General features: G+C 42.4%; 1 protein-coding gene across 3 annotated transcripts in view; it reads right to left on the bottom strand.

Moving 5' to 3' along the window:
* The window catches only part of ntrk3b (neurotrophic tyrosine kinase, receptor, type 3b), a 656085-nt gene that overhangs the window by 268213 nt on the left and 361914 nt on the right, over positions 1 to 25958 (bottom strand). For all 3 annotated transcript variants that reach the window (XM_061963693.1, XM_061963694.1, XM_061963695.1), the window contains one exon: positions 22936 to 23038. In XM_061963693.1, the coding sequence (XP_061819677.1) occupies positions 22936 to 23038 (103 nt within the window). The remainder of the gene's footprint in view (positions 1 to 22935; positions 23039 to 25958) is intronic.

The raw sequence follows: 25958 nt of genomic DNA, 5'->3' as shown, positions 1-25958 counted from the left end.
TCTTTGGGCCTTCCAGCTGGTTCTACACAACAATAACACACACTCACACACCAGAGCCATCAAGTCTTTGTGGAGAACAGTGTGAGGTCCTGACATAGAGCCATCACCTCTCTTCAGGCCTTTTATATCCCCAATCACGCCCCGGCAGACGATGGACTGGATTTGAAGTCTGCGAGCAAGGACAGACATCACAGCACCGACAACATCACGATACGGCCAGTGACGGCATCCCACGTCAGAGAAACGGCAGCATTTTGACAAGAAACCACTTGTAATAATTGCAATGTTTGTACAAACCCTGTTTCCATATTAGTTGGGAAATTGTCCATCCATCCATCCATCTTCTTCCGCTTATCCGAGGTCGGGTCGCGGGGGCAGCAGCTTAAGCAGGGAAGCCCAGACTTCCCTCTCACCAGCCACTTCGTCCAGCTCCTCCCGGGGGATCCCGAGGCGTTCCCAGGCCAGCCGGGAGACATAGTCTTCCCAGCGTGTCCTGGGTCTTCCCCGTGGCCTCCTACCGGTCGGACGTGCTCGAAACACCTTCCTAAGGAGGCGTTCGGGTGGCATCCTGACCAGATGCCCGAACCACCTCATCTGGCTCCTCTCGATGTGGAGGAGCAGCGGCTTTACTTTGAGCTCCCCCCGAATGACAGAGCTTCTCACCCTATCTCTAAGGGAGAGCCCCGCCACTCGGCGGAGGAAACTCATTTCGGCCACTTGTACCCGTGATCTTGTCCTTTCGGTCATGACCCAAAGCTCATGACCATAGGTGAGGATGGGAACGTAGATCGACCGGTAAATCGAGAGCTTTGCCTTCCGGCTCAGCTCCTTCTTCACCACAACGGATCGATACAGCGTCCGCATTACTGAAGATGCCGCACTGATCCGCCTGTCGATCTCACGATCCACTCTTCCCCCACTCGTGAACAAAACTCCGAGGTACTTAAACTCCTCCACTTGGGGCAAGATCTCCTCCCCAACCCGGAGATGGCACTCCAAATTTTTCCGGGAGAGAACCATGGACTCGGACTTGGAGGTGCTGATTCTCATCCCAGTCGCTTCACACTCGGCTGCGAACCGATCCAGCGAGAGCTGAAGATCTTGGCCAGAGGAAGCCATCAGGACCACATCATCTGCAAATAGCAGAGACCTAATCCTGCAGCCACCAAACCAGATCCCCTCAACGCCCTGACTGCGCCTAGAAATTCTGTCCATAAAAGTTATGAACAGAATCGGTGACAAAGGGCAGCCTTGGCGGAGTCCAACCCTCACTGGAAACGTGTCCGACTTACTGCCGGCAATGCGGACCAAGCTCTGGCACTGATCATACAGGGAGCGGACTGCCACAATAAGACAGTCCGTTACCCCATACTCTCTGAGCACTCCCCACAGGACTTCCCGAGGGACACGGTCGAATGCCTTCTCCAAGTCCACAAAGCACATGTAGACTGGTTGGGCAAACTCCCATGCACCCTCAAGGACCCTGCCGAGAGTATAGAGCTGGTCCACAGTTCCACGACCAGGACGAAAACCACACTGTTCCTCCTGAATCCGAGGTTCGACTATCCGGCGTAGCCTCCTCTCCAGTACACCTGAATAGACCTTACCGGGAAGGCTGAGGAGTGTGATCCCACAATAGTTGGAACACACCCTCCGGTTCCCCTTCTTAAAGAGAGGAACCACCACCCCGGTCTGCCAATCCAGAGGTACCGCCCCCTCGTTGGGAAATTGTGTTAGATGTAAATATAAACGGAATGCAATGATTTGCAAATCATTTTTAACCCATATTCAGTTGAATATGCTACAAAGACAACATATTTGATGTTCAAACTGATAAACATTTTTTTTTTTTTTTTGCAAATAATCATTAACTTTAGAATTTGATGCCAGCAACACGTGACAAAGAAGTTGGGAAAGGTGGCAATAAATACTGATAAAGTTGAGGAATGCTCATCAAACACTTATTTGGAACATCCCACAGGTGAACAGGCTAATTGGGAACAGGTGGGTGCCATGATTGGGTATAAAAGTAGATTCCATGAAATGCTCAGTCATTCACAAACAAGGATGGGGCGAGGGTCACCACTTTGTCAACAAATGTGTGAGCAAATTGTCGAACAGTTTAAGAAAAACCTTTCTCAACCAGCTATTGCAAGGAATTTAGGGATTTCACCATCTACGCTCCGTAATATCATCAAAGGGTTCAGAGAATCTGGAGAAATCACTGCACGTAAGCAGCTAAGCCCGTGACCTTCGATCCCTCAGGCTGTATAGCATCAAAAAGCGACATCAGTGTGTAAAGGATATCACCACATGGGCTCAGGAACACTTCAGAAACCCACTGTCAGTAACTACAGTTGGTCGCTACATCAGTAAGTGCAAGTTAACACTCTCAAATGCAAGGCGAAAACCGTTTATCAACAACACCCAGAAATGTCGTCGACTTCGCTGGGCCTGAGCTCATCTAAGATGGACTGATACTGTCATGAGCCGTGGTCCGGATCATGTTTTTGTGTTTTCTGTTAGTTTTGGACTCCTTTTGTTATTACTTGTGCACCTGTGAGTTTGTTTCGTCACCATGGTTACTTGATTTTCACCTGCCTTGCATGCGCACCTGTTGCTCATCAGAGATGCTATTTAAGCCCACCTTTGTTCATCACTCGTTCTGCCTTCTTTGTTTTTGCATCACGCGACTGCCACGTAAGTTTGTTCTTGTCTCCTAGCCCCTGCTTAGTTTCATAGTCTGTGCTAAGTGTTAGCCTTAGCTTCCAGTGCGTTCGGCACCTCATCCTGTCGGTTTGTTTTCTGTTTTGTACCAGTTTTGTGTTATTTTTCTATTAAATCATGTCGTCAGCTGCAAGTCCTTTGCTTCCTGGGAGAACAAAACCCCGCATCACCATGCGCCCCACACGTGACAGATACAAAGTGGAAAAGTGTTCTGTGGTCTGACGAGTCCACATTTCAAATTGTTTTTGGAAACTGTGGACGTCGTGTCCTCCGGACCAAAGAGGAAAAGAACCATCCGGATTGTTATAGGCGCAAAGTGTAAAAGCCAGCATGTGTGATGGTATGGGGGTGTATTAGTGCCCAAGACATGGGTAACTTACACATCTGTGAAGGCACCATTAATGCTGAAAGGTACATACAGGTTTTGGAGCAGCATCCAAGCAACGTTACCATGGACGCCCCTGCTTATTTCAGCAAGACAATGCCAAGCCACGTGTTACATCAACGTGGCTTCATAGTAAAAGAGTGCGGGTACTAGACTGGCCTGCCTGTAGTCCAGACCTGTCTCCCATTGAAAATTATGAAGCCTAAAATACCACAACGGAGACCCCCGGACTGTTGAACAACTTAAACTGTACATCAAAAGAATGGGAAAGAATTCCACCTGAGAAGCTTCAAAAATGTGTCTCCTCAGTTCCCAAATGTGTACTGAGTGTTGTTAAAAGGAAAGGCCATGTAACACAGTGGTGAACATGCCCTTTCCCAACTACTTTGGCACGTGTTGCAGCCATGAAATTCTAAGTTAATTATTATTTGCAAAAAAAAAATAAAGTTAGTGGATCTAGCAAAATAGTGTGAGAGTCCAGTCCATAGTGGATCTAACAAAGGATATTGTGACAGTCCAGTCCATAGTGGATCTAGCATAATATTATGAGAGTCCAGTCCATAGTGGATCTAACATAAATAGCGTGAGAGTCCAGTCCATAGTGGATCTAACATAATAGTGAGAGTCCAGTCCATAGTGGATCTAACATAATAGTGTGAGAGTCCAGTCTATAGTGGATGTAACATAATAGTGTGAGAGTCCAGTCCATAGTGGATCGAACATAATAGTGAGAGTCCAGTCCATAGTGGATCTAACATAATAGTGTGAGAGTCCAGTCCATAGTGGATCGAACATAATAGTGAGAGTCCAGTCCATAGTGGATCTAACATAATATTGTGAGAGTCCAGTCCATAGTGGATCTAACATAATTGTGAGAGTCCAGTCCATAGTGGATCTAACATAATAGTGAGAGTCCAGTCCATAGTGGATCTAGCATACTATTGTGAGAGTCCAGTCCATAGTGGATCTAACATAATAGTGTGAGAGTCCAGTCCATAGTGGATCTAACATAATAGTGAGAGTCCAGTCCATAGTGGATCTAGCATACTATTGTGAGAGTCCAGTTCATAGTGGATCTAACATAATAGTGAGAGTCCAGTCCATAGTGGATCTAACAAAATAGTGTGAGAGTCCAGTCCATAGTGGATCTAACATAATAGTGAGAGTCCAGTCCATAGTGGATCTAACATAATAGTGTGAGAGTCCAGTCTATAGTGGATGTAACATAATAGTGTGAGAGTCCAGTCCATAGTGGATCGAACATAATAGTGAGAGTCCAGTCCATAGTGGATCTAACATAATATTGTGAGAGTCCAGTCCATAGTGGATCTAACATAATTGTGAGAGTCCAGTCCATAGTGGATCTAACATAATAGTGAGAGTCCAGTCCATAGTGGATCTAGCATACTATTGTGAGAGTCCAGTCCATAGTGGATCTAACATAATAGTGTGAGAGTCCAGTCCATAGTGGATCTAACATAATAGTGAGAGTCCAGTCCATAGTGGATCTAGCATACTATTGTGAGAGTCCAGTTCATAGTGGATCTAACATAATAGTGAGAGTCCAGTCCATAGTGGATCTAACAAAATAGTGTGAGAGTCCAGTCCATAGTGGATCTAACATAATAGTGTGAGAGTCCAGTCCATAGTGGATCTAGTATAATATTGTGAGAGTCCAGTCCACAGTGGATCTAACATAATATTGTGAGAGTCCAGTCCATAGTGGATCTAACATAATATTGTGAGAGTCCAGTCCATAGTGGATCTAACATAATAGTGTGAGAGTCCAGTCCATAGTGGATCTAACATAATAGTGAGAGTCCAGTCCATAGTGGATCTAACATAATAGGGAAATTATTTTGTCTTCCGGGGTTTCATTTACGAAAATGCTTAATTGAAAGGCATAAACAGCACACAGACGTCCGATTTTTTCCCAGAAACGATTAGTTATGATGCTAACAAGAATTATTTTTTTTTTCTTTAGTTAAAGAATATAACTGAGGCACGCCAGCTGTAACCTAACAGAATAAAAGTAAACATTTTTTTTTTTCTGTTCATAACTTTTATGGACAAAATTTCTAGGCGCAGTCAGGGCGTTGAGGGGATCTGGTTTGGTGGCTGCAGGATTAGGTCTCTGCTTTCTGCAGATGATGTGGTCCTGATGGCTTCATCTGGCCAGGATCTTCAGCTCTCACTGGATCGGTTCGCAGCCGAGTGTGAAGCGACTGGGATGAGAATCAGCACCTCCAAGTCCGAGTCCATGGTTCTCGCCCGGGAAAGGGTGAAGTGCCATCTCCGGGTTGGGGAGGAGATCTTGCCCCAAGTGGAGGAGTTCAAGTACCTCGGAGTCTTGTTCACGAGTGAGGGAAGAGTGGATCGTGAGATCGACAGGCGGATCGGTGCGGCGTCTTCAGTAATGCGGACGCTGTATCGATCCGTTGTTGGTGAAGAAGGAGCTGAGCCGGAAGGCAAAGCTCTCAATTTACCAGTCGATTTTCGTTCCCATCCTCACCTATGGTCATGAGCTTTGGGTTATGACCGAAAGGACAAGATCACGGGTACAAGCGGCCCAAATGAGTTTCCTCCGCCGGGTGGCGGGGCTCTCCCTTAGAGATAGGGTGAGAAGCTCTGCCATCCGGGGGGAGCTCAAAGTAAAGCCGCTGCTCCTCCACATGGAGAGGAGCCAGATGAGGTGGTTCGGGCATCTGGTCAGGATGCCACCCGAACGCCTCCCTAGGAAGGTGTTTCGGGCACGTCCGACCAGTAGGAGGCCACGGGGAAGACCCAGGACACGTTGGGAAGACTATGTCTCCCGGCTGGCCTGGGAACGCCTCGGGATCCCCCAGGAGGAGCTGGACGAAGTGGCTGGGGAGAGGGAAGTCTGGGATTCCTTGCTTAGGCTGCTGCCCCTGCGACCCGACCTCGGATAAGCGGAAGAAGATGGATGGATGGATGGATGGTATCAAACTGGTATCCCTTCGCATTAATCAGTACCCAAGAAGTAGCTCTTGCTTTCAAAAAGGTTGGTGACCCCTGCTGTATGTATATAGATTGTTCTAATTTTTTTTCATCAGTTCCTATCAACTCTGCTTTGCCCCCATCTGGATTCGTCAAAGCCGTAAAGACGACCATCTGGCTTGTCAGGTTCCGCCAGCGCCGCCTCTCACCGGATGCCAGCTGCTAATTGGCTGCAACACCGTGCACCAGACGTGGCCAACCTTCTTCCACCGAGGGGCCGCGTCATTATTATTATCATTATGACATAACGAGTGCAGTATCAAAATGTTGCCTCAACTCTCGCATTGCCGAGACACTAATGAATCATATTCAGTACTATACCCCCTCTAAAAAGTACCGGTACACCACCCCCCCGCCCCTCCGTCGATCGTCGTGGCTTGTGCAGCCCTTTGAGACACTCGTGATTTAGGACTATATAAGTAAACATTGATTGATTGATTGATTGATTGATAGAGACTCATAGCGCTTTACATAGTGAAACCAATATCTAAGTTACATTTAAACCAGTGTGGGTGGCACTATGAGCAGGTGGGTAAAGTGTCTAGCCCAGGGGTCGGCAAAATTTACCAGTCAAAGAGCCATTTTGAACAGTTTCACAAATTAAAGAAAACAATGGGAGCCACAAAATTCTTTTGAAATTTAAAATGAAATAACACTGCATACAAAGTTTTTTTTCTTGCTTTGTGCTATGTATAAACCAAGGGTCTCAGACACGCGGCCCACACCTTAATATGAAAATTGAAGGTTAGTGCGGCCCGCGGGTTTTATAAGAATGGCGCGTGACAGCGTCATACTTGTCAACCCTCCCGATTTTTCCGCGCAGACTATGATTGTCAAGGAAACTGTTCTCTCGAACTTGCCGTGATGGTACAGCATTTAGCGCCCACTAAAATCAGCGTGTCGGCCCAGCCACACGTTGTATGGGGCTTCTGCTTGCACACGTAAGTGACAGCAAGGCATACTTGGTCAACAACCACACAGGTTACACTGACGGTGGCTGTATAAAAAACTTTAACACTCTTACTAATAATGCGCCACACTGTGAACCCACATCAAACAAGAATGACAAACACATTTCGGGAGAACATCCGCACCGTAACACAACATAAACACAACAGAACAAATACCCAGAATCCCATGCAGCCCTAACTCTTCACCTCAACCGACACACAGAGGGAGGGGTTGATGTGTGAGGGAGCAGGGTTGGGGTGGGGGCGGGGTTTGGTGGTAGCAGGGGTGTATAATGTAGCCCGGAAGAGTCAGGGCTGCATGGGATTCTGGGTATTTGTTCTGTTGTGTTTATGTTGTGTTAAGGTGCAGATGTTCTCCCGGAATGTGTTTGCCATTCTTGTTTGGTTTTGGTTCAAAGTGTGGCGCATTATTAGTAAGAGTGTTAAAGTTGTTTTAAATGGCCACCGTCAGTGTAACCTGTGTGGCTGTTGACCAAGTATGCCTTGCTGTCAATTACATGCATATAACAAGAGGCTGGGTTGGCATGCTGTTTATAAAGATTGTAGAGGGTGCTAAATGCTGTACCATCATGGCACGCCCTTATTATTAATGTAAGGGTGAAAATCGGAGAATATTTATCCCGGGAGTTTTCTGCAAGAGGCACTGAAATCCGTAAATCTCACGAGAAAATCGGGCTGAGCCGCATAAGACTGACCAAAGAGCTGCATGCGGCTCCAGAGCCGCGGGTTGCCGACCCCTGGTCTAGCCCGAGGACAAGGATGGCAGAAGCGGGGATCGAACCTGGAACCCTCAAGTTGCTGGCACGGCCACTCTAGCAACCGCGCCATACCGTCCCGCACCTTCTCATGTGTTTTCTGTTCATATTGCATTGTAATATGTGTAGCGAAGCCTGGTTTTTGGAAAGTGCCCTCCATTAAGTGGTGGTTTTATTACGCTCACATTTTGTATGTATTCATTAGAAAACAATGTGATGTGTAAGGATTAAATTTAAATGAACTGATGAATAGTCTGCAGTAGGGTTGTACGGTATAGTAATATAGTACCGCGGTACTAATGAATCATATTCCGTACTATACCGCCTCAAAAAAGTACCGGTCCACCATCCCTCCCGGCCCCCTGTCGTCGTCACGTCGTGTCATTGCTGGTTTTACGAGCAGAGGAGCATGTTCGGCAGCGCACACACACACGGAGTACTTACAAGCAGACACAGTGTGTAGACAGAAAAGGGAGAACGGACGCATTTTGGCTTAAAAACTAACGATAAAGGTGAAGTTATAACACTCAAACGCACTCAGGAAGAGATGCTTTAAGACGTGGCTTAGACACAGTCCATCCGCAGTCTGCAGTGTTTTAGCTACTTCTAAATCACTAATCCTCGCCTCCATGGCGACAAATAAAGTAAGTTTCTTACAAGTATCATTATCACTGCAGGACGAGGAATAGCTAAACATGCTTCACTACACACCGTGTCTCACCGGCGTGACAATGTAAACAAACGGCATTGGTAGATCTACACCCAACATCCACTGTAATGATACCAAGTACAGGAGCGTATCTACTATGATTACATCGATATTTTTTAGCATCACAAAATCTTTTTTCAATCAGCACTCAGCGCACCTGTGGTTGATGATCTCCCTGGGCTTCTTAAGCCAGTGCAGACCTGCGTTCCGGGCCAGAACGTAATCTTCTGTTGGCGTACAGTAAGCCACGTCATGCTCTATGCTCACTCTTGCTCTCTGTGTTTGCTCTCCGTATTCCTCTGCTCCTTGTGCTCACTTGTTCCCATCGTTTCCCTTGTTCCCGCAGTATCCTCCGTCGCCTTGGAAGTGAGCTTTGAGCCTCACTTCCCTGGATCCCCCCTCTGGACTCTGACTGCCTCCCTCGATCCTCGACCCCTCGCTTTAGACACGGACCTCAGGACGCCTCTCTCCAGCCTCACGGACCTCCCGCTTGGATCACAGATCTATGAGGATTCCCTGCCCCTTTTGGACTTGCCTCTCGCTCAACATTTATGGTAACACTCAACAGTTAATTCATACACATAGTCACACACACACACACACACACACTTTGGATTCGTCACACTCCATTTCCTTGTTGATTAATATTATTATTGTTTGTTATTATATATAGGGTTAGGGTTAGGTCCGCATTGTCGGCAGTAAATCGGACACGTTTCCAGTGAGGGTTGGACTGTCACCGATTCTGTTCATAACTTTTATGGACAGAATTCTAGGCGCAGTCAAGGCGTTGAGGGGATCTGGTTTGGTGGCTGCAGGATTAGGTCTCTGCTTTTTGCAGATGATGTGGTCCTGATGGCTTCATCTGGCCAGGATCTTCATCTCTCACTGGATCGCTTCGCAGCCGAAGTGTGAAGCGACTGGGATGAGAATCAGCACCTCCAAGTCCGAGTCCATGGTTCTTGCCCGGAAAAGGGTGGAGTGCCATCTCCGGGGTTGGGGAGGAGAACCTGCCCCAAGTGGAGGAGTTCAAGTACCTCGGAATCTTGTTCACGAGTGAGGGAAGAGTGGATGGTGAGATCGACAGGCGGATCGGTGCGGCGTCTTCAGTAATGCGGACGCTGTATCGATCCGTTGTGGTGAAGAAGTAGCTGAGCCGGAAGGCAAAGCTCTCAATTTACCGGTCGATCTACGTTCCCATCCTCACCTATGGTCATGAGCTTTGGGTTATGACCGAAAGGACAAGATCACGGGTACAAGCGGCCAAAATGAGTTTCCTCCGCCGGGTGGCGTCTCCCTTAGAGATAGGGTGAGAAGCTCTGCCATCCGAGGGGAGCTCAAAGTAAAGCCTCTGCTCCTCCACATCGAGAGGAGCCAGATGAGGTGGTTCGGGCATCTGGTCAGGATGCCACCCGAATGCCTCCCTAGGGAGGTGTTTAGGGCACGTCCGACCGGTAAAAGGCCAAGGGGAAGACCCAGGACACGTTGGGTAGATTATGTCTCCCGGTTGGCCTGGGAAGGCCTCGGGATCCCCTGGGAAGAGCTGGACGAAGTGGCTGGAGAGAGGAAAGTCTGGGCTTCCCTGCTTAGGCTGCTGCCCTCGCGACCCGACCTCGGATAAGCGGAAGAAGATGGATGTTATTATATATATATATATATATATATATATATATATATAATAGAGATGCGCGGATAGGCAATTATTTCATCCGCAACCGCATCACAAAAGTCGTCAACCATCCGCCATCCACCCGTTTCTAACATTTAATCAGAACTGCACCCGCCCGCACCCGCTCGTTGTTATATATCTAATATAGACGATGCAAGGCATTAGTGAGGTTATAAAGCTTTTGCCTGTTAAAGAAAGGAGACACCAGTGCGCAATCATATGGGAGCCGCGCTGAGCGCACCTCCAAGCGCGTTGAGGTGCGATGTCCCTCGCACCCGCGGCGGCTCCACCCGGGCTCGCGCCCGAGGCTTCAGCGCGCACCGCGGCGGCCATCCTACTCGTCGCGGCCTAGCCCTCGCGGCTCTCGCTGCCGGCGATGGGCCCGACGCTCCAGCGCCATCCATTTTCAGGGCTAGTTGATTCGGCAGGTGGGTTGTTACACACTCCTTAGCGGGTTCCGACTTCCATGGCCACCGTCCTGCTGTCTATATCAACCAACACCTTTTCTGGGGTCTGATGAGCGTCGGCATCGGGCGCCTTAACCCGGCGTTCGGTTCATCCCGCAGCGCCACCCCTTTCGTGAGTGCACTGCGCGCGGAGTGACCCCTGTTACGCGCCCCCGGCAACGGGGGTGGCGGGCAGGTAAGCTGCGCGGGCGGAGCGCGTGGGGTGACCCCTGTTACGAGCCCCCGGCCACGGGGGTGGCGGGCAAATAAGCTGCTTACCTGCTGCGCGTGACGCCGGCCGCGGCGAAGGCGGACGAGGCGGGGTGTCGGTGCGGTGGGCGCGGTGGTGACCCTGGACGTGCGTCGGGCCCTTCTCGCGGATCACCTCAGCTACGGCTCCCGGTGGGGCCCTCTCGGGGGAAGGGGCCTCGGTCCCGGACCGCGGCGAGGCGTCCCATTCTCCGCTCCGTAAAAGTGTCCATCTCTTTTTTTTTTCTTCTTCTGTTGTGGCATATGCTGCAGGTGCCTGCTCGTTTTTCGTATGTGGGTAACAACATTTAACTATGTATATATATTTCCGAATTGGTTTAACTGCCACCCGCCTGAATCTATTTAAAATCTAATTTTTTTTTATTTCAATCGCCCGACCCGACCCGCGGATCAAATCTATTTTTTTTTTATTTCAACCGCCCGATCCGCGGATAATCCGCGGACTCCGCGGTTGTGTCCGCAAACCGCGCATCTCTAATATATAAGTATATAATATATATGTATGAATGTAAGTATATATATATATATAAATATAAAATAAATCATAGGGTTTAACTCCGTCCCATTGTGGTCTGTGTCGTCGACTCCCCCCTATACACAACAATGAATTTTTAAAAAGCGGCTATTACTGCGATGTGGCCCTCAATGAAAATGAGTTTGACACCCCTGATCTACATCAATAATATGAATTGCCTGAGTGGCTGGACAGGACAGGTTTAAAACACTATTTTAGATTTTTTTAAATTGATTAAGAATCGCAATTCATCTGAATTTTCTTTTTTTTTTTTTTTTTTTTTTACACCTTTACTGATTCGGTGATATGATCCTTATATTGTACTGTATGTCCTAAAAAACACATTAAAGGGAAATATTGAGGCCGTCCATCAAGTCGTGTCCGCCTTTTCTGTTCTTTTAAGTCAGGCAGTGATTGACACGCCAAAACGGAGGAAACAAAGCTGCAACATCCTTTATCACCGCCAATTCTCCTTAGGACTCTGGTAAAAGTCACAACAAACGCAACCGCCTCCGTCCCCGTAAACATGTTCCGATTACGACGACGGGATCTCGGTGCGATGATGAAGACCCGTATTTTTCCTTCCGTGTTCCTCATCATTCTAACTCCCGTCCGCGTCCGCCCAGTGTGCCTCGCGGTGTGACATTCCCGTGAAGCCTCATTACCTCGTGAGGCTCATCCTTGATTGGAGCCGTCTTGGAGCCAATGCAATAATTGCCACCTCCTAAATAATTACAGCCAAGAGTTTCTTCTTGGCGAGGTATAAAGTAAATGAACTAATCCCGTAATGTAGGACATTAAGGGTGGCGGTGGTGGCGGCGGCGGCGGCTAATGCTACTTCACACTACGCTTACGATATGAAATAAAAGAACACTCTCGCTTGCTATGGGGTGACATCGTGTGTCATTAAAAGAGACACAAGTAGAGGTAACAAGATGGCAGACATACTTAATGCAGAGCTGGTGCTACTGGAGCTGGCATGCATAGTAGTAGGCTAACCAGGTCTTGAAGCTAGCATTGTCTTTGAGGCACAAACGGTGGTAGAAGTTGTCGTACAAATTCTACCAAATAAAACATTGCGAAAAATCGGTTTGAATAGAGAATCGTGTTTCTCCGTTCGTCCAGGCGTCCCTGTTGGGAAAAGGGGTGAAACACCGGCCCCCTCCCATCAAACTGCCGCCAGGATCCGGCAGCAGCTCCTCAGGTACGTCTGTCATGGCTGAAAGGGGCTCGTCGATTGTAATCAGGGAATTTTTGTAACGGGGAAACATGCTGTATTGAATGTCCAGGGTGAGTGGAGTTTGTTTACATAGTTTGTTTACATGTATAACTTTCTCCGACTTTCTAGGACGTGTTTTATGCCACTTATTTTTCTGTTTTATTTTGTCCACCAAACCTTTAAGGTTGTGCATGAAAGGTGAGTTTTGTTGATGTTATTGACTTGTGTGGAGTGCTAATCAGACATATTTGGTCACTGCATGACTGCAAGCTAATCGATGCTAACAGGCTATTTAGGCTAGCTATATGTACATATTGCCTCATTATGCCTCATTTGTAGCTATATTTGAGGTCATTTAGTTTTCTTTAAGTCCTCTTAATTCCATGAGACACTATCTGTATGTAATATGGCTTTTAATTTTTTGCGGCTCCAGACAGATTTGTTTTTGTATTTTTGGTCCAATATGGCTCTTTCAACATTTTGGGTTGCCGACCCCTGTCATAGATGATATGCATAGGTTGGTGTTGGAATTTTTGGAATCAGTTGGAAAATGTTGACATGGTAGCAGTTTGAACTGAGGATGGGTATTTCATAATTCCTGGAGTTTCGGGAAAATCGGGAATTTGTAAGAAAAAAAACTAGGAGAAATGTTTTGAAGGTGGAATAGTCAAAAACGGTTGAAAAATGTGGATTGTGAAAACTTTCCAGGAAAAGGTGAAAATAGGGCTTTGGAAAACACATTCCTGGAATTTTTTTGGAACTTGTAAAATGGTAGTTTGATTTTTCACTGTCCCTGAAAACCTCAAATAAAGCCAGAAATCTTGGGGTTATTCGAGATTCTGATTTACTTTTCGACAGTCACATCAAATCAGTAACAAAATCGGCCTACTATCACCTCAAAAATGTAACAAGACTTTGAGGGCTCATGTCAGCTCAAGACTTAGAACAACTTGTACATGCCTTTATTACCAGTAGGCTAGACTATTGTAATGGTCTCCTTGCAGGTCTTCCCAAAAAAAACTGTCAGGCAGCTACAGCTTGTTCAGAACGCTGCTGCTAGAGTTCTAACAAAGACCAAAAAATGTGAGCACATTACACCAATTCTTAAATCCTTACATTGGCTCCATGTACATCAGAGAATTGATTTCAAAATCCTCCTGCTCACATATAAATCACTACATGGTCTAGGGCCGAAGTATATGCTCCCGCTATATAAGCCCTCTAGATCACTAAGATCTTCTGAGAGCAATCTGTTAGCGGTTCCCAGAGTAAAGTCAAATCAAGGGAGAGCATCATTCAGTCACTATGCAACAAAATCGATTCTGAATCGAATCGTCAACCCAGGAATCGTATGGAATCGTTAGGTGACCAAATATTCACAGTCGTTGGCAAAGAAGTGGTTTTAAAATTTGGCCAAACCAGGTCCTGAAAATGTGGATGATGTCAGTGCTTTCTTTCTAAGTTAGCTTACTAGCTAGTGTCGGAGGCAGATATTTACATATATCCGTATTTAAGTGCTACTTCTTTAATTTCATAATCATATTACAAAACAGCTAGTGTTTTTCTTCCAATTGTGGTCTTTTGGTTGTCTGCAAATACTGTGTGCTAACCTTGGGTATGGAATGTAAGAAAGAGAGATACTCCTTCTTATCTATTCTTCTGTCCAGATGCGGAGGACAATGGGCATGTGTTTAGGCTGGAAAGACAAGACAACGAGGGTGGGAGGGAGAGAGACTTTATAGAAGAGAAGGTTTCCATATTGGGGGTGGGGGACCATCTTAGCTGCGCGATTGAATGTTCTATGCTGGACTGGTCTCATTTATGTTTACAAAGCTTTGCAAATATATTACAAAATACCTATTCTGTCTCTGGTGGTTCTTTTACTCAGCTTTAAGTGTCGTAAAGAGCTTGGGAGCGACGACCAGAAACTTGAATTCCCTGGGAGGAACAACTGGTCCAAACGCAACACTAGTAACTGCTATTGTTAGCTAACCATGTCTTGAAGCTAGCATTGTCCTTGAGGCACAAACGGTGGTAGACGTTGTCGTACAAATTTTACCAAAAAAAACATTGCAAAAAATCGGTTTGAATAAAGAATCGTGTTGAATCAAGAATCGATTCTGAATCGAATCGTCACCCCAGGAATCGTATGGAATCGTTCATTCATTCTTTATGAAGGGGCTAAAAACCCGCGAAGGTCATTAGCCCACTCCAACTTTAATTAGCAGTTAGCAAACCTCATTACGCCAATAATATTTAGGCTAATGCTTTAGGTAACTTTTGTACATTGAAAGTGACAACAAGAAGACTAGGTAGTTAGTAGGGGTGCACAAAAAAAATTAATTCACATCCGAATTCACAAAAATCGATAAAAAAAATAATAATATTAATAATATATTTATATATATTTTTTGTAAACATTATCTATTTTTAAAAAGACGTTTTTATGCCAATTCCATTGGAATGAGAATTAGTTTTTCTAAACTGTAACCTGTTTTGAAAAAGTTTCTATATAATTATGCTACCAAAACAAAACATTGCGAAAAATCGGTTTCAATCAAGTATCGATTCTGAATCGAATCGTCACCCCATGAATCGTATGGAATCGTTAGGTGACCAAAGATTCCCACTAGTTAGCAAAGAAGTGGTTTTAAAATGTGGCCAAACCAGATCCTGAGAATGTGGATGATGTCAGTGCTTCCTTTCTAAGTTAGCTTACTAGCTAGCAACGACTATTGTTAACTAACCAGGTCTTAAAGCTAGCATTGTCCTTGAGGCACAAACGGTGGTAGAAGTTGACCATTTGAAGAATACAATTGACTGATCTTGTCAGGCTACCTAGCTAACACGCTGCCGTTGCTTATAAGTCACTTATTCCCTCTGCTACATCATGCTAGTCTGCTAATCAGGGAGCTAGCTTCAATTGTAAGAAAACATTGATAATGGATGCTAAACATGACCATTCATTCTTCATAAAGGGGCCAAAAACCCGCAAAGGTCATTAGCCCACTCCAACTTAAATTAGCAGTTAGCAAACCTTATTACGGCAATTATATTTTAGGCTAATGCTTTAGGTAGCTTTAATACATTGAAAGTGACAAAAAGAAGACTAGTTAGTAGGGGTTGACTAAGAATTTTCAAAAATCGATTATATTATATTAATTATAAAATATTAATAATATATTTATATATATTTTTTGTAATAAGAATCTAGTTTTAAAAAAAACGTTTTTAGGCCAATTCCATTAAACGAGAATTGGCTTTTCTAGTCTGTAACCTGTTTTGAAAAAGTTTCTTTATAATTATTCTACCAAATAAATCGGTTAGAATAGAGAATCGTGTTGAATCAAGAATCGATTCTGAATCGAATCGTCACCCCAGGATTCATATCGAATCGTTAGGTGACCAACGATTCCCACTAGTTAGCAAAGGAGTGGTTTTAAAATTTGGCCAAACCAAGTCCTGAAAATGTGGATGACGGCAGTGCTTACTTTCTAAGTTAGCTTACTAGCTAGCAACTGCTATTTTTAGCTAACCAGGTCTTGAAGCTAGCATTATCCTTGAGGCACAAACAGTGGTAGAAGTTGTCGTACAAATTCTGCCAAATAAAACATTGCGAAAAATCGGTTTGAATCGAGAATCGTGTTGAACCAAGAATCGATTCTGAATCGAATCGCCACCCCAGGAATCGTATGGAATCGTTAGGTGACCAAAGGTTCACACGAGTTAGCAAAGAAGTGGTTTTAAAATTTGACCAAACCAGGTCCTGAAAATGTGGATGACGGCAGTGCTTTCTTTCTAAATTAGCTTACTAGCTAGTGTCGGAGGCAGATATTTACATATATCCGTATTTAAGTGTTACTTCTTTAATTTCATAATCATATTACAAAACAGCTAGTGTTTTTCTTCCAATTGTGGTCTATTGGTTGTCTGCAAATACTGTGTGCTAACCTTGGGTATGGAATGTAAGAAAGAGAGATACTCCTACTTATCTATTCTTCTGTCCAGATGCGGAGGACAATGGGCATGTGTTTAGGCTGGAAAGACAAGACAACGAGGGTGGGAGGGGGAGAGACTTTATAGAAGAGAAGGTTTCCATATTGGGGGGGAGACCATCTTAGCTGCGCGGTTGAATGTTCTATGCTGGACTGGTCTCATTTATGTTTACAAAGCTTTGCAAATATATTACAAAATACCTATTCTGTCTCTGGTGGTTCTTTTACTCAGTTTTAAGTGTCGTAAAGACCTTGGGAGCGACGACCAGAAACTTGAATTCCCTGGGAGGAATGACTGGTCCAAACGCAACACTAGCAACTGCTATTGTTAGCTAACCAGCTCTTGAAGCTAGCATTGTCCTTGAGGCACAAACGGTGGTAGACGTTGTCGTACAAATTTTACCAAAAAAAACATTGCAAAAAATCGGTTTGAATAAAGAATCGTGTTGAATCAAGAATCGATTCTGAATCAAATCGTCACCCCAGGAATCGTATGGAATCGTTAGGTGACCAAAGATTCCCACTAGTTAGCAAAGAAGTGGTTTTAAAACTTGGCCAAACCAGATCCTGAAAATGTGGATGATGTCAGTGCTTCCTTTCTAAGTTAGCTTACTAGCTAGCAACTGCTATTGTTAGCTAACCAGGTCTTGAAGCTAGCATTGTCTTTGAGGCACAAACGATGGTAGAAGTTGTCGTACAAATACTACCAAATAAAACATTGCGAAAAATCGGTTTGAATAGAGAATTGTGTTGAACCAAGAATCGATTCTGAATCGAATCGTCACCCCAGGAATCGTATCGAATCGTTAGGTGACCAACGATTCACATTAGTTAGCAAAGAAGTGTTTTAAAATTTGGATGACGGCAGTGCTTACTTTCTAAGTTAGCTTACTAGCTACGGACTACAATTGTTTAATTACCTTTTAAAGACAACATAGTTGCACTATTTAAACATTGATCATGGCTAACCATTACAGGCTAGTGAGGTAAACAGCTGGCTAGCTAGCCCTTAAAGATGTAAAATATAACGTAGGTGGCTAACTCAACTATTCAAACATGATTAAAAAAAACAAGGCTTCGAGACTAGTTAGCTAATTTGGATGGGCTCAAATAACTAGCTTAAATTCCGGGCTAGAGAAGGCACCGGTATTTAAGCCGAACCCACCAACTTGTAGAAGAAATAAATATTTTTACATATGTTAGCCGCACTGGACCAAAAGCTGCCGATACATACCGGTACAAAAGATTTTGTAAATGTTTATTTACTTAATTGTTTCCAAATGGTGTCTGTAACACGGCAGTAAAAGGGCTGAACAAACAAAACGGAAGTCATCGTCATGGACCCACTAGCCGTGGATGTTAGCTCTCTAATCAGCTAAACAGTCAATAAGTACACAATGACATTTTGGTGAATTTATAAAACCTAAACAATTAAATGAACACATTCCTACATGTTTAGTAATTGCAACGTTTTAGTTATATTGTAAAACTTGAGTGAAGGTATCCATCTGAGCTGAATTGCTATGAACGGTGGTGCTTCCGGTTCAAGGCATTAGAACAGGAAGTACATTTTCAACCCGCAACACCTGCAGTGAGAGAACTCGTCCAAAAGATGGCGCCATAGCACAAACAATAACACACCTTCTTTGTGTCTGTTGAATACAAAATATGGCCGTTAGCGAAGAAAAATCTGTAAATTATCTGCACCGTTTTATAGACCGCAGGGTATGAAGCTTAGGAAAAAGGTAGTGGCTTATACTCTGAAAAATACGGTACATTGATAACAGAATCATACACAGTTGGCAACCAAGATTTTCACACAAATGAGCCAAACGGGGATTTCCATTTTTAATGAGCTTGCATTGCTAGTTAGACGTGTAGCGTCGCTAACTGGTGTACAGTATTTATTTACACATCGATTAAAACTACCAGAATACTTGGCTAATGTTGTTATAGCTCACTGATTCGCTACCAGGCTAGTTAGCTGGCAAGCATTTTCAAACAAAAATGATAACAATGGCAGTCATTTGAGGTAGATACTCTAACTTCCCTAATCCTACACTGATATTGACTGAAACTTCTAGAAAAGTAAGCTAGGGAACTTATTAAAACTTAGATGGCACGGCAGTGTCATCTAAGAGCCCAATTTCGGCAGAAATGTCGGCAACTTATAGCCTATTGTCATACCGATTGAAGCCGACGCTACAAGGCTAACATCTTTCTACTGCCCAATAATGTGGATGTAGGTATCTTACCAGCTAGCTCGACAGCCATTAAAACACAGATGTAGCTAAGTCATACACCGTTAGCCAATAAGGGTTCTGAACTAACAAGCTAAACACCTCATTGACGGTCACAGATTCTGATACGTTATCTTACCAGAATATTTGGCTAATGTTGTTATAGCTCACTGATACGCTACCAGGCTAGTTAGCTGGCAAGCATTTTGAAACAAAAATTATAACAAAGGCAGTCATTTGAGGTAGCTACTCTAACTTCCATAATCCTACACTGATATATTGACAGAAACTTCTAGAAAAGTAAGCTAGGGAACTTATTAAAACTTAGATGACACTGCAGTGTCATCTAAGAGCCCAATTTTGGCAGAAATGTTGGTAACTTATAGCCTATTGTCTTATCGATTGAGGCCGACGCTACAAGGCTAACATCTTTCTACTGCCCAATAACGTGGATGTAGTTATCTTACCAGCTAGCTCGACAGCCATTAAAACACAGATGTAGCTTAGTCACACAGTCATACACCGTTATCGAACAAGTGTTCTGGACTAACAAGCTAAACACCTCATTGACGGTCACAGATTCTGATACGTTATCTTACCAGAATATTTGGCTAATGTTGTTATAGCTCACTGATACGCTACCAGGCTAGTTAGCTGGCAAGCATTTTCAAACATAAATGATAACAAAGGCAGTCATTTGACGTAGCTACTCTAACTTCCCTAATCGTACACTGATATTGACAGAAACTTCTAGAAATGTAAGCCAGGGAACTTATTAAAACTTAGATGGCACGGCGGTGTCATCTAAGAGCCCAATTTCGGCAGAAATGTTGGTAACTTATAGCATATTGTCTTATCGATTGAGGCCGACGTTACAAGGCTAACATCTTTCTACTGCCCAATAACGTGGATGTAGTTATCTTACCAGCTAGCTCGACAGCCATTAAATCACAGATGTAGCTAAGTCATACACCGTTAGCCAATAAGGGTTCTGGACTAACAAGCTAAACACCTCATTGACGGTGACAAATTATGATACGTTAGCTTACCAGAATATTTAGCTAATATTGTTATAGCTCACTTATAGGTACTTACGCTACCAGGCTAGTTAGCTGGCAAGCATTTTGAAACAAACATGATAACAATGGCAGTCATTTAAAGTAGCTACTCTAACTTCCCTAATCGTACACTGATATATTGACGGAAACTTCTAGAAAAGTATGCCAGGGAACTTATTAAAACTTAGATGGCACGGCAGTGTCATCTAAGAGCCCAATTTCGGCAGAAATGTCGGTAACTTATAGCCTATTGTCTTATCAATTGAGGCCGACGCTACAAGGCTAACGTCGTTCCACTGCCCAATAACGTGGATGTAGTTATCTTACCAGCTAGCTCGACAGCCATTAAAACACAGATGTAGCTAAATCACACAGTCATACACCGTCAGCTAAAACAACATTAGCCAAATATTCTGGTTCGCTAACGTATCAGAATCTGACACCGTTAGCGAACAAGGGTTCTGGACCATAGACATCTTATAAGTAGACGCAGCATTGGCTGCTGTGACGCGAGAAATTGGGCCGCCATCTTGAAGTGGTGATGAGGGGCCGACGAGCAGCCTAAAATGACAGTTGACAGGTAGAAAACAAAGATGCCGGGATGGTGTTCAGCGTTTTCCTGCTCAAATGAGCGGACTGTTGAAAATAGGCATTGGGGGATTACTTTTCACAAGTAAGATTTAACATGAACATACTATTGGTTGTATTTTGTGCAAATAATATTACCACGGAGTTGAGAAGGAGCAAAGATCTTCAACAGTACTGAAATCGTAGCCGCTAGCAAACAAGAGTATGACCATAATATAATTGCTTGTCAATTAAATTAATTACATTTAAAAATGTCATACTTGAATAACATAAAGTTGAAATAAATGATGAAGATAAAGATTGTAAAAGCCAACAGGGGTAAAAGTTAGGACCACAGTCCAGATTGTGTGTGTGTGTGTGGGGGGGGGGGGGAGTAATATATGTTAGCTAACTAGACAATCAGATGGACAGTGGCTATACAGTATTATACAAGTCTAAATTTAGTCTAGCCTCCAACCCAATTTTGTGTCGAATACTAACATTGTTGAGTAAAACAGAATTTGGTTTTATTCTGAATCCAGTGAAACAGATTGGTGGTTTTAGCTGATATAAAGACTTTCAGGTGTTTATATATGTTTATGTTGAAGTATTTGGCAGATGCTTTTATCCAAAGCGACACACATAAAATTACATATAAAACAATCACTGTAAACATGATCATTTAAGGGAAGAAAGTAATACAAAAGATCAATACAAAGTGTCAAGACAGAATAAACTCTCTGCTGCTGCAGCAACAGAGATACAGTCTATAAGATATATAGATATCTAATGTATTCATACATTGTTTATGTAGGATATATGCATGTATATATAACCTAATTCTATTGTTTCATCATTTTAAGAATAGCTGGCCGTTTTTTTCCCCCTTCTCTGGGATTATATTCTCAGTTTTGATCTCGGACGTCTGGTCACTTATAGCATATAAGAATATTGTATTACTGTTAAGCAAACTATGAATAATAAAACACGCCAAAACATCTGTCCTTTATCATAGCTACACGTATGACAAAAAACGTGTGAAAATCAGTGGTATTCAGTGAGGTAAGGTGAATTAAATGCGCTGACAGTTCATTGCTCCTGCCAAATGAATTGCACTGAGTGGAGCGGATCACCACTCCAAGATGGCGGCCCCGTGTCTCGTCAGCGCCAGGAGGCAGTAGCGCTTGATGCTGCGTCTACTTATAAGATGTCTATGTTCTGGACTAATAAACTAAAGACCTCATTAGGGACAGCGTGGCGCAGTGGAAGAGTGGCCGTGCGTAACCCGAGGGTCACTGGTTCAATCCCCACCTAGTACCAACCTCGTCATGTTGTGTCCTGAGCAAGACACTTCACCTTTGCTCCTGATGGGTGCTGGTTAGCGCCTTGCATGGCAGCTCCCTCCATCAGTGTGTGAATGTGTGTGTGAATGGGTAAATGTGGAAGTAGTGTCAAAGCGCTTTGAGTACCTTGAAGGTAGAAAAGCGCTATACAAGTACAACCCATTTATCATTTATTTATTTATCATTGAGAGTCACAGATTCTGATACGTTAGTTTACCAGAATATTTGGCTAATATTTTGGCTAATGTTGTTGTAACTAACAATGTTTCTATTGCCCAATAATGTGGCTGTAGTTCTCCTACCAGCTAGCTTGACAGCCATTAAAACACAGATGTAGCTAAGTCAGTTAGCGAACAAGGGTTCAATGACGGTGACAGATTCTGATACGTTAGCTAACCAGGAAGTGAAGCTAATTGGCAGCTGATGGTACAAACGCGACCTTTCGTTAACAGACACGTGGCGCTGGATGCTACCAAGCTAGTTAGCTAACAGTGAGTCTTTCCAAACCCCGCTAATAAGCAACCTCTAAAAGCCATTAGCGGCCGTCAGCGGGACGTGCCTAAAAGCAATGCAGGTGCTAGCTTGAGTGTGACTAATAGAGAAATCTAACCCACGTTGTCGCCCGACAGAAATGGCACAGCGACGTCTTAGTAACACCGGAGAGACAAATTGGCATCACAAGCGTCGCAAAAAGCCAAACAATCTCACTGAAGCGAGTCCCCGGGCGTGATGGACAGCTCGCAGTCCGCTAATTAATTCAGCCTCTCGGTTGGCGCCGCCTGCAGATAGCCGACAGTCAACAGATGAGGTGTTTGCACAACGCGCTGACCTCATTCCAGCACACACGCCGCCCTTCAATGCGGACCCACCGTCACCGTCCATATGCAGGCGGGAAAATGACATGCCACACAAACGCTGTCACAATAGCGCCCGCTCCTTATTGTCCTCCCGGAGGGGAAACAGAAACATTACGCGTCCAAATGAGAGCTCCCGGGGGTTTTGCAGGGGGAAAAAGGAGAAGAAAACACTCTCTGAGCGAGAGGACTCACCTTTCATTCCGAATTTGGAGCGTCGCCCGTACTTGTTGATGAGGACGAAAAGGACGAGGAGGAGGACGCAGGCGAAGCCCGCCAAGCCCACGGCGATGGAAACCTGCGCCAAGGAAGAGGAGCGTGGTCAGGATGAGGGGGAAAATATGACTTTTTAGGTCTACTATATCCTATTTAGGAGCACGAAACGTGGGAGGAATCTTAAGCAGGCTTCGCTACACATCTTAAAATTAATGATACATTCAGGACGACTCTGTGGCATAGTCATTACAGTAAAGCATTCAGGATAAATTATATCAAACACAGTGGTGTCCATATAATAATAATAATAATAATAATAATAATAATAATAATAATAATAATAATACTGGCGGGAATTAAAATAAGAAATATATGATGTGATATTTATTACAAAAATAAATCAATAAATTCAGGATATATGATATCAGACATGGTGTCCATGTAATAATAATCATAAAATAATAATAATAATAAAAGTAATAATAATAGTAATAATAATAACAATAATACTGGAATCAAAATGATCAATACATGATATCATACACAGTGGTATACATGTAATAATAATAATAGTAATAATAATAATAATGATAATAATAATAATAATAATAATAATACTGAAATTAAAATAAGGATGAAAGGATAGCAGACACAGTAGTGTCCATGTATTAATTATAATAATAATAATACTGGCGGAAATTAAAATAAGGAATATATGATATCAGACACAGTGATATGTATTACAAAATAAATCAATACATTCAGGATATATGATATCAGACATGGTGTCCATGTAATAATAATAATAATAACAATAATATATATTAATGGTAATAATAATAATAATAATAATAATAACAACAACAACAATACCGGAATTAAAATTAGGAATAAATGATATCAGACACAGTGGTATTTCATACAAAAGTAAATCACTGAATTCAGGATAAAAAATATCAGACACGGTGGTGTCCATGTAATAATAACAACAATAATAATAATAATAATAAAAGTAGTAATAATAACAATAATACTGGAATCAAAATGATGAATACATGATATCATACACAGTGGTATCCATGTAATAATAATAATAATAATAATAATAATAATAATAATAATAATAATAATAATAATACTGAAATTAAAATAAGGAATAAAGGATAGCAGACACAGTGGTGTCCATGTAATAATAATAATAATAATAATAATAATAATAATAATAATAATACTGGCGGGAATTAAAATAAGGAATATATGATATCAGACACAGTGATATGTATTACAAAATAAATCAATACATTCAGGATAATTCCCGGGCGCGGCACCGCTGCTGCTCACTGCTCCCCTCACCTCCCAGGGGGTGAACAAGGGGATGGGTCAAATGCAGAGGTCAAATTTCGCCACACCTAGTGTGTGTGTGACAATAATTGGTACTTTATATATGATATCAGACATGGTGTCCATGTAATAATAATCATAAAATAATAATAATAATAAAAGTAATAATAATAGTAACAATAATAACAATAATACTGGAATCAAAATGATCAATACATGATATCATACACAGTGGTATCCATGTAATAATAATAATAATAATAATAATAATACTGAAATTAAAGAAAGGAATAAAGGATAGCAGACACAGTGGTGTCCATGTAATAATAATAATAATAATAATAATAATAATAATAATAATACTGGCGGGAATTAAAATAAGGAATATATGATATCAGACACAGTGATATGTATTACAAAATAAATCAATACATTCAGGATAATTCCTGGGCGCGGCACCGCTGCTGCTCACTGTTCCCCTCACCTCCCAGGGGGTGGACAAGGGGATGGGTCAAATGCAGAGGACAAATTTCGCCACACCTAGTGTGTGTGTGTGTGACAATCATTGGTACTTTATATATGATATCAGACATGGTGTCCATGTAATAATAATCATAAAATAATAATAATAATAAAAGTAATAATAATAGTAACAATAATAACAATAATACTGGAATCAAAATGATCAATACATGATATCATACACAGTGGTATCCATGTAATAATAATAATAATAATAATAATAATAATAATAATAATAATAATAATAATAATAATAATAATACTGAAATTAAAGAAAGGAATAAAGGATAGCAGACACAGTGGTGTCCATGTAATAATAATAATAATAATAATAATAATAATAATAATAATAATAATACTGGTGGGAATTAAAATAAGGAATATATGATATCAGACACAGTGATATGTATTACAAAATAAATCAATACATTCAGGATAATTCCTGGGCGCGGCACCGCTGCTGCTCACTGTTCCCCTCACCTCCCAGGGGGTGGACAAGGGGATGGGTCAAATGCAGAGGACAAATTTCGCCACACCTAGTGTGTGTGTGTGTGACAATCATTGGTACTTTATATATGATATCAGACATGGTGTCCATGTAATAATAATAATAATAACAATAATATATATTAATGGTGATAATAATAATAACAACAACAACAATACCGAAATTAAAATTAGGAATAAATTATATCAGACACAGTGGTATTTCACACAAAAGTAAATCACTGAATTCAGGATAAATGATATCAGACACAGTGGTGCCCATGTAATAATAATAATAATAATAATAATAATAATAATAATAATAATAATAATAATAAAAGTAATAATAATAATAACAATAATACTGGAATCAAAATGATGAATACATGATATCATACACAGTGGTATCCATGTAATAATAATAATAATAATAATAATAATAATAATGATAATAATAGTAAAAATAATACTGAACTTAAAATAAGGAATTAAGGATAGCAGACACAGTGGTGTCCATTTAATAATATTAATAATAATAATAATAATAATAATAATAATAATAATAATAATACTGGAATTTAAATAAGGAATAAAGGATATAGACACTTACATCACAGTGGTGTCTATATAAGAATAATAATAGTAGTAATAAT

This window comes from Nerophis lumbriciformis, linkage group LG06 (genome assembly GCF_033978685.3).
Source record: "Nerophis lumbriciformis linkage group LG06, RoL_Nlum_v2.1, whole genome shotgun sequence".
Lineage (NCBI taxonomy): Eukaryota > Metazoa > Chordata > Actinopteri > Syngnathiformes > Syngnathidae > Nerophis > Nerophis lumbriciformis.
The sequence above is the reverse complement of the archived record's forward strand: the minus strand, read 5'-3'. Positions and strand labels throughout refer to the sequence as shown.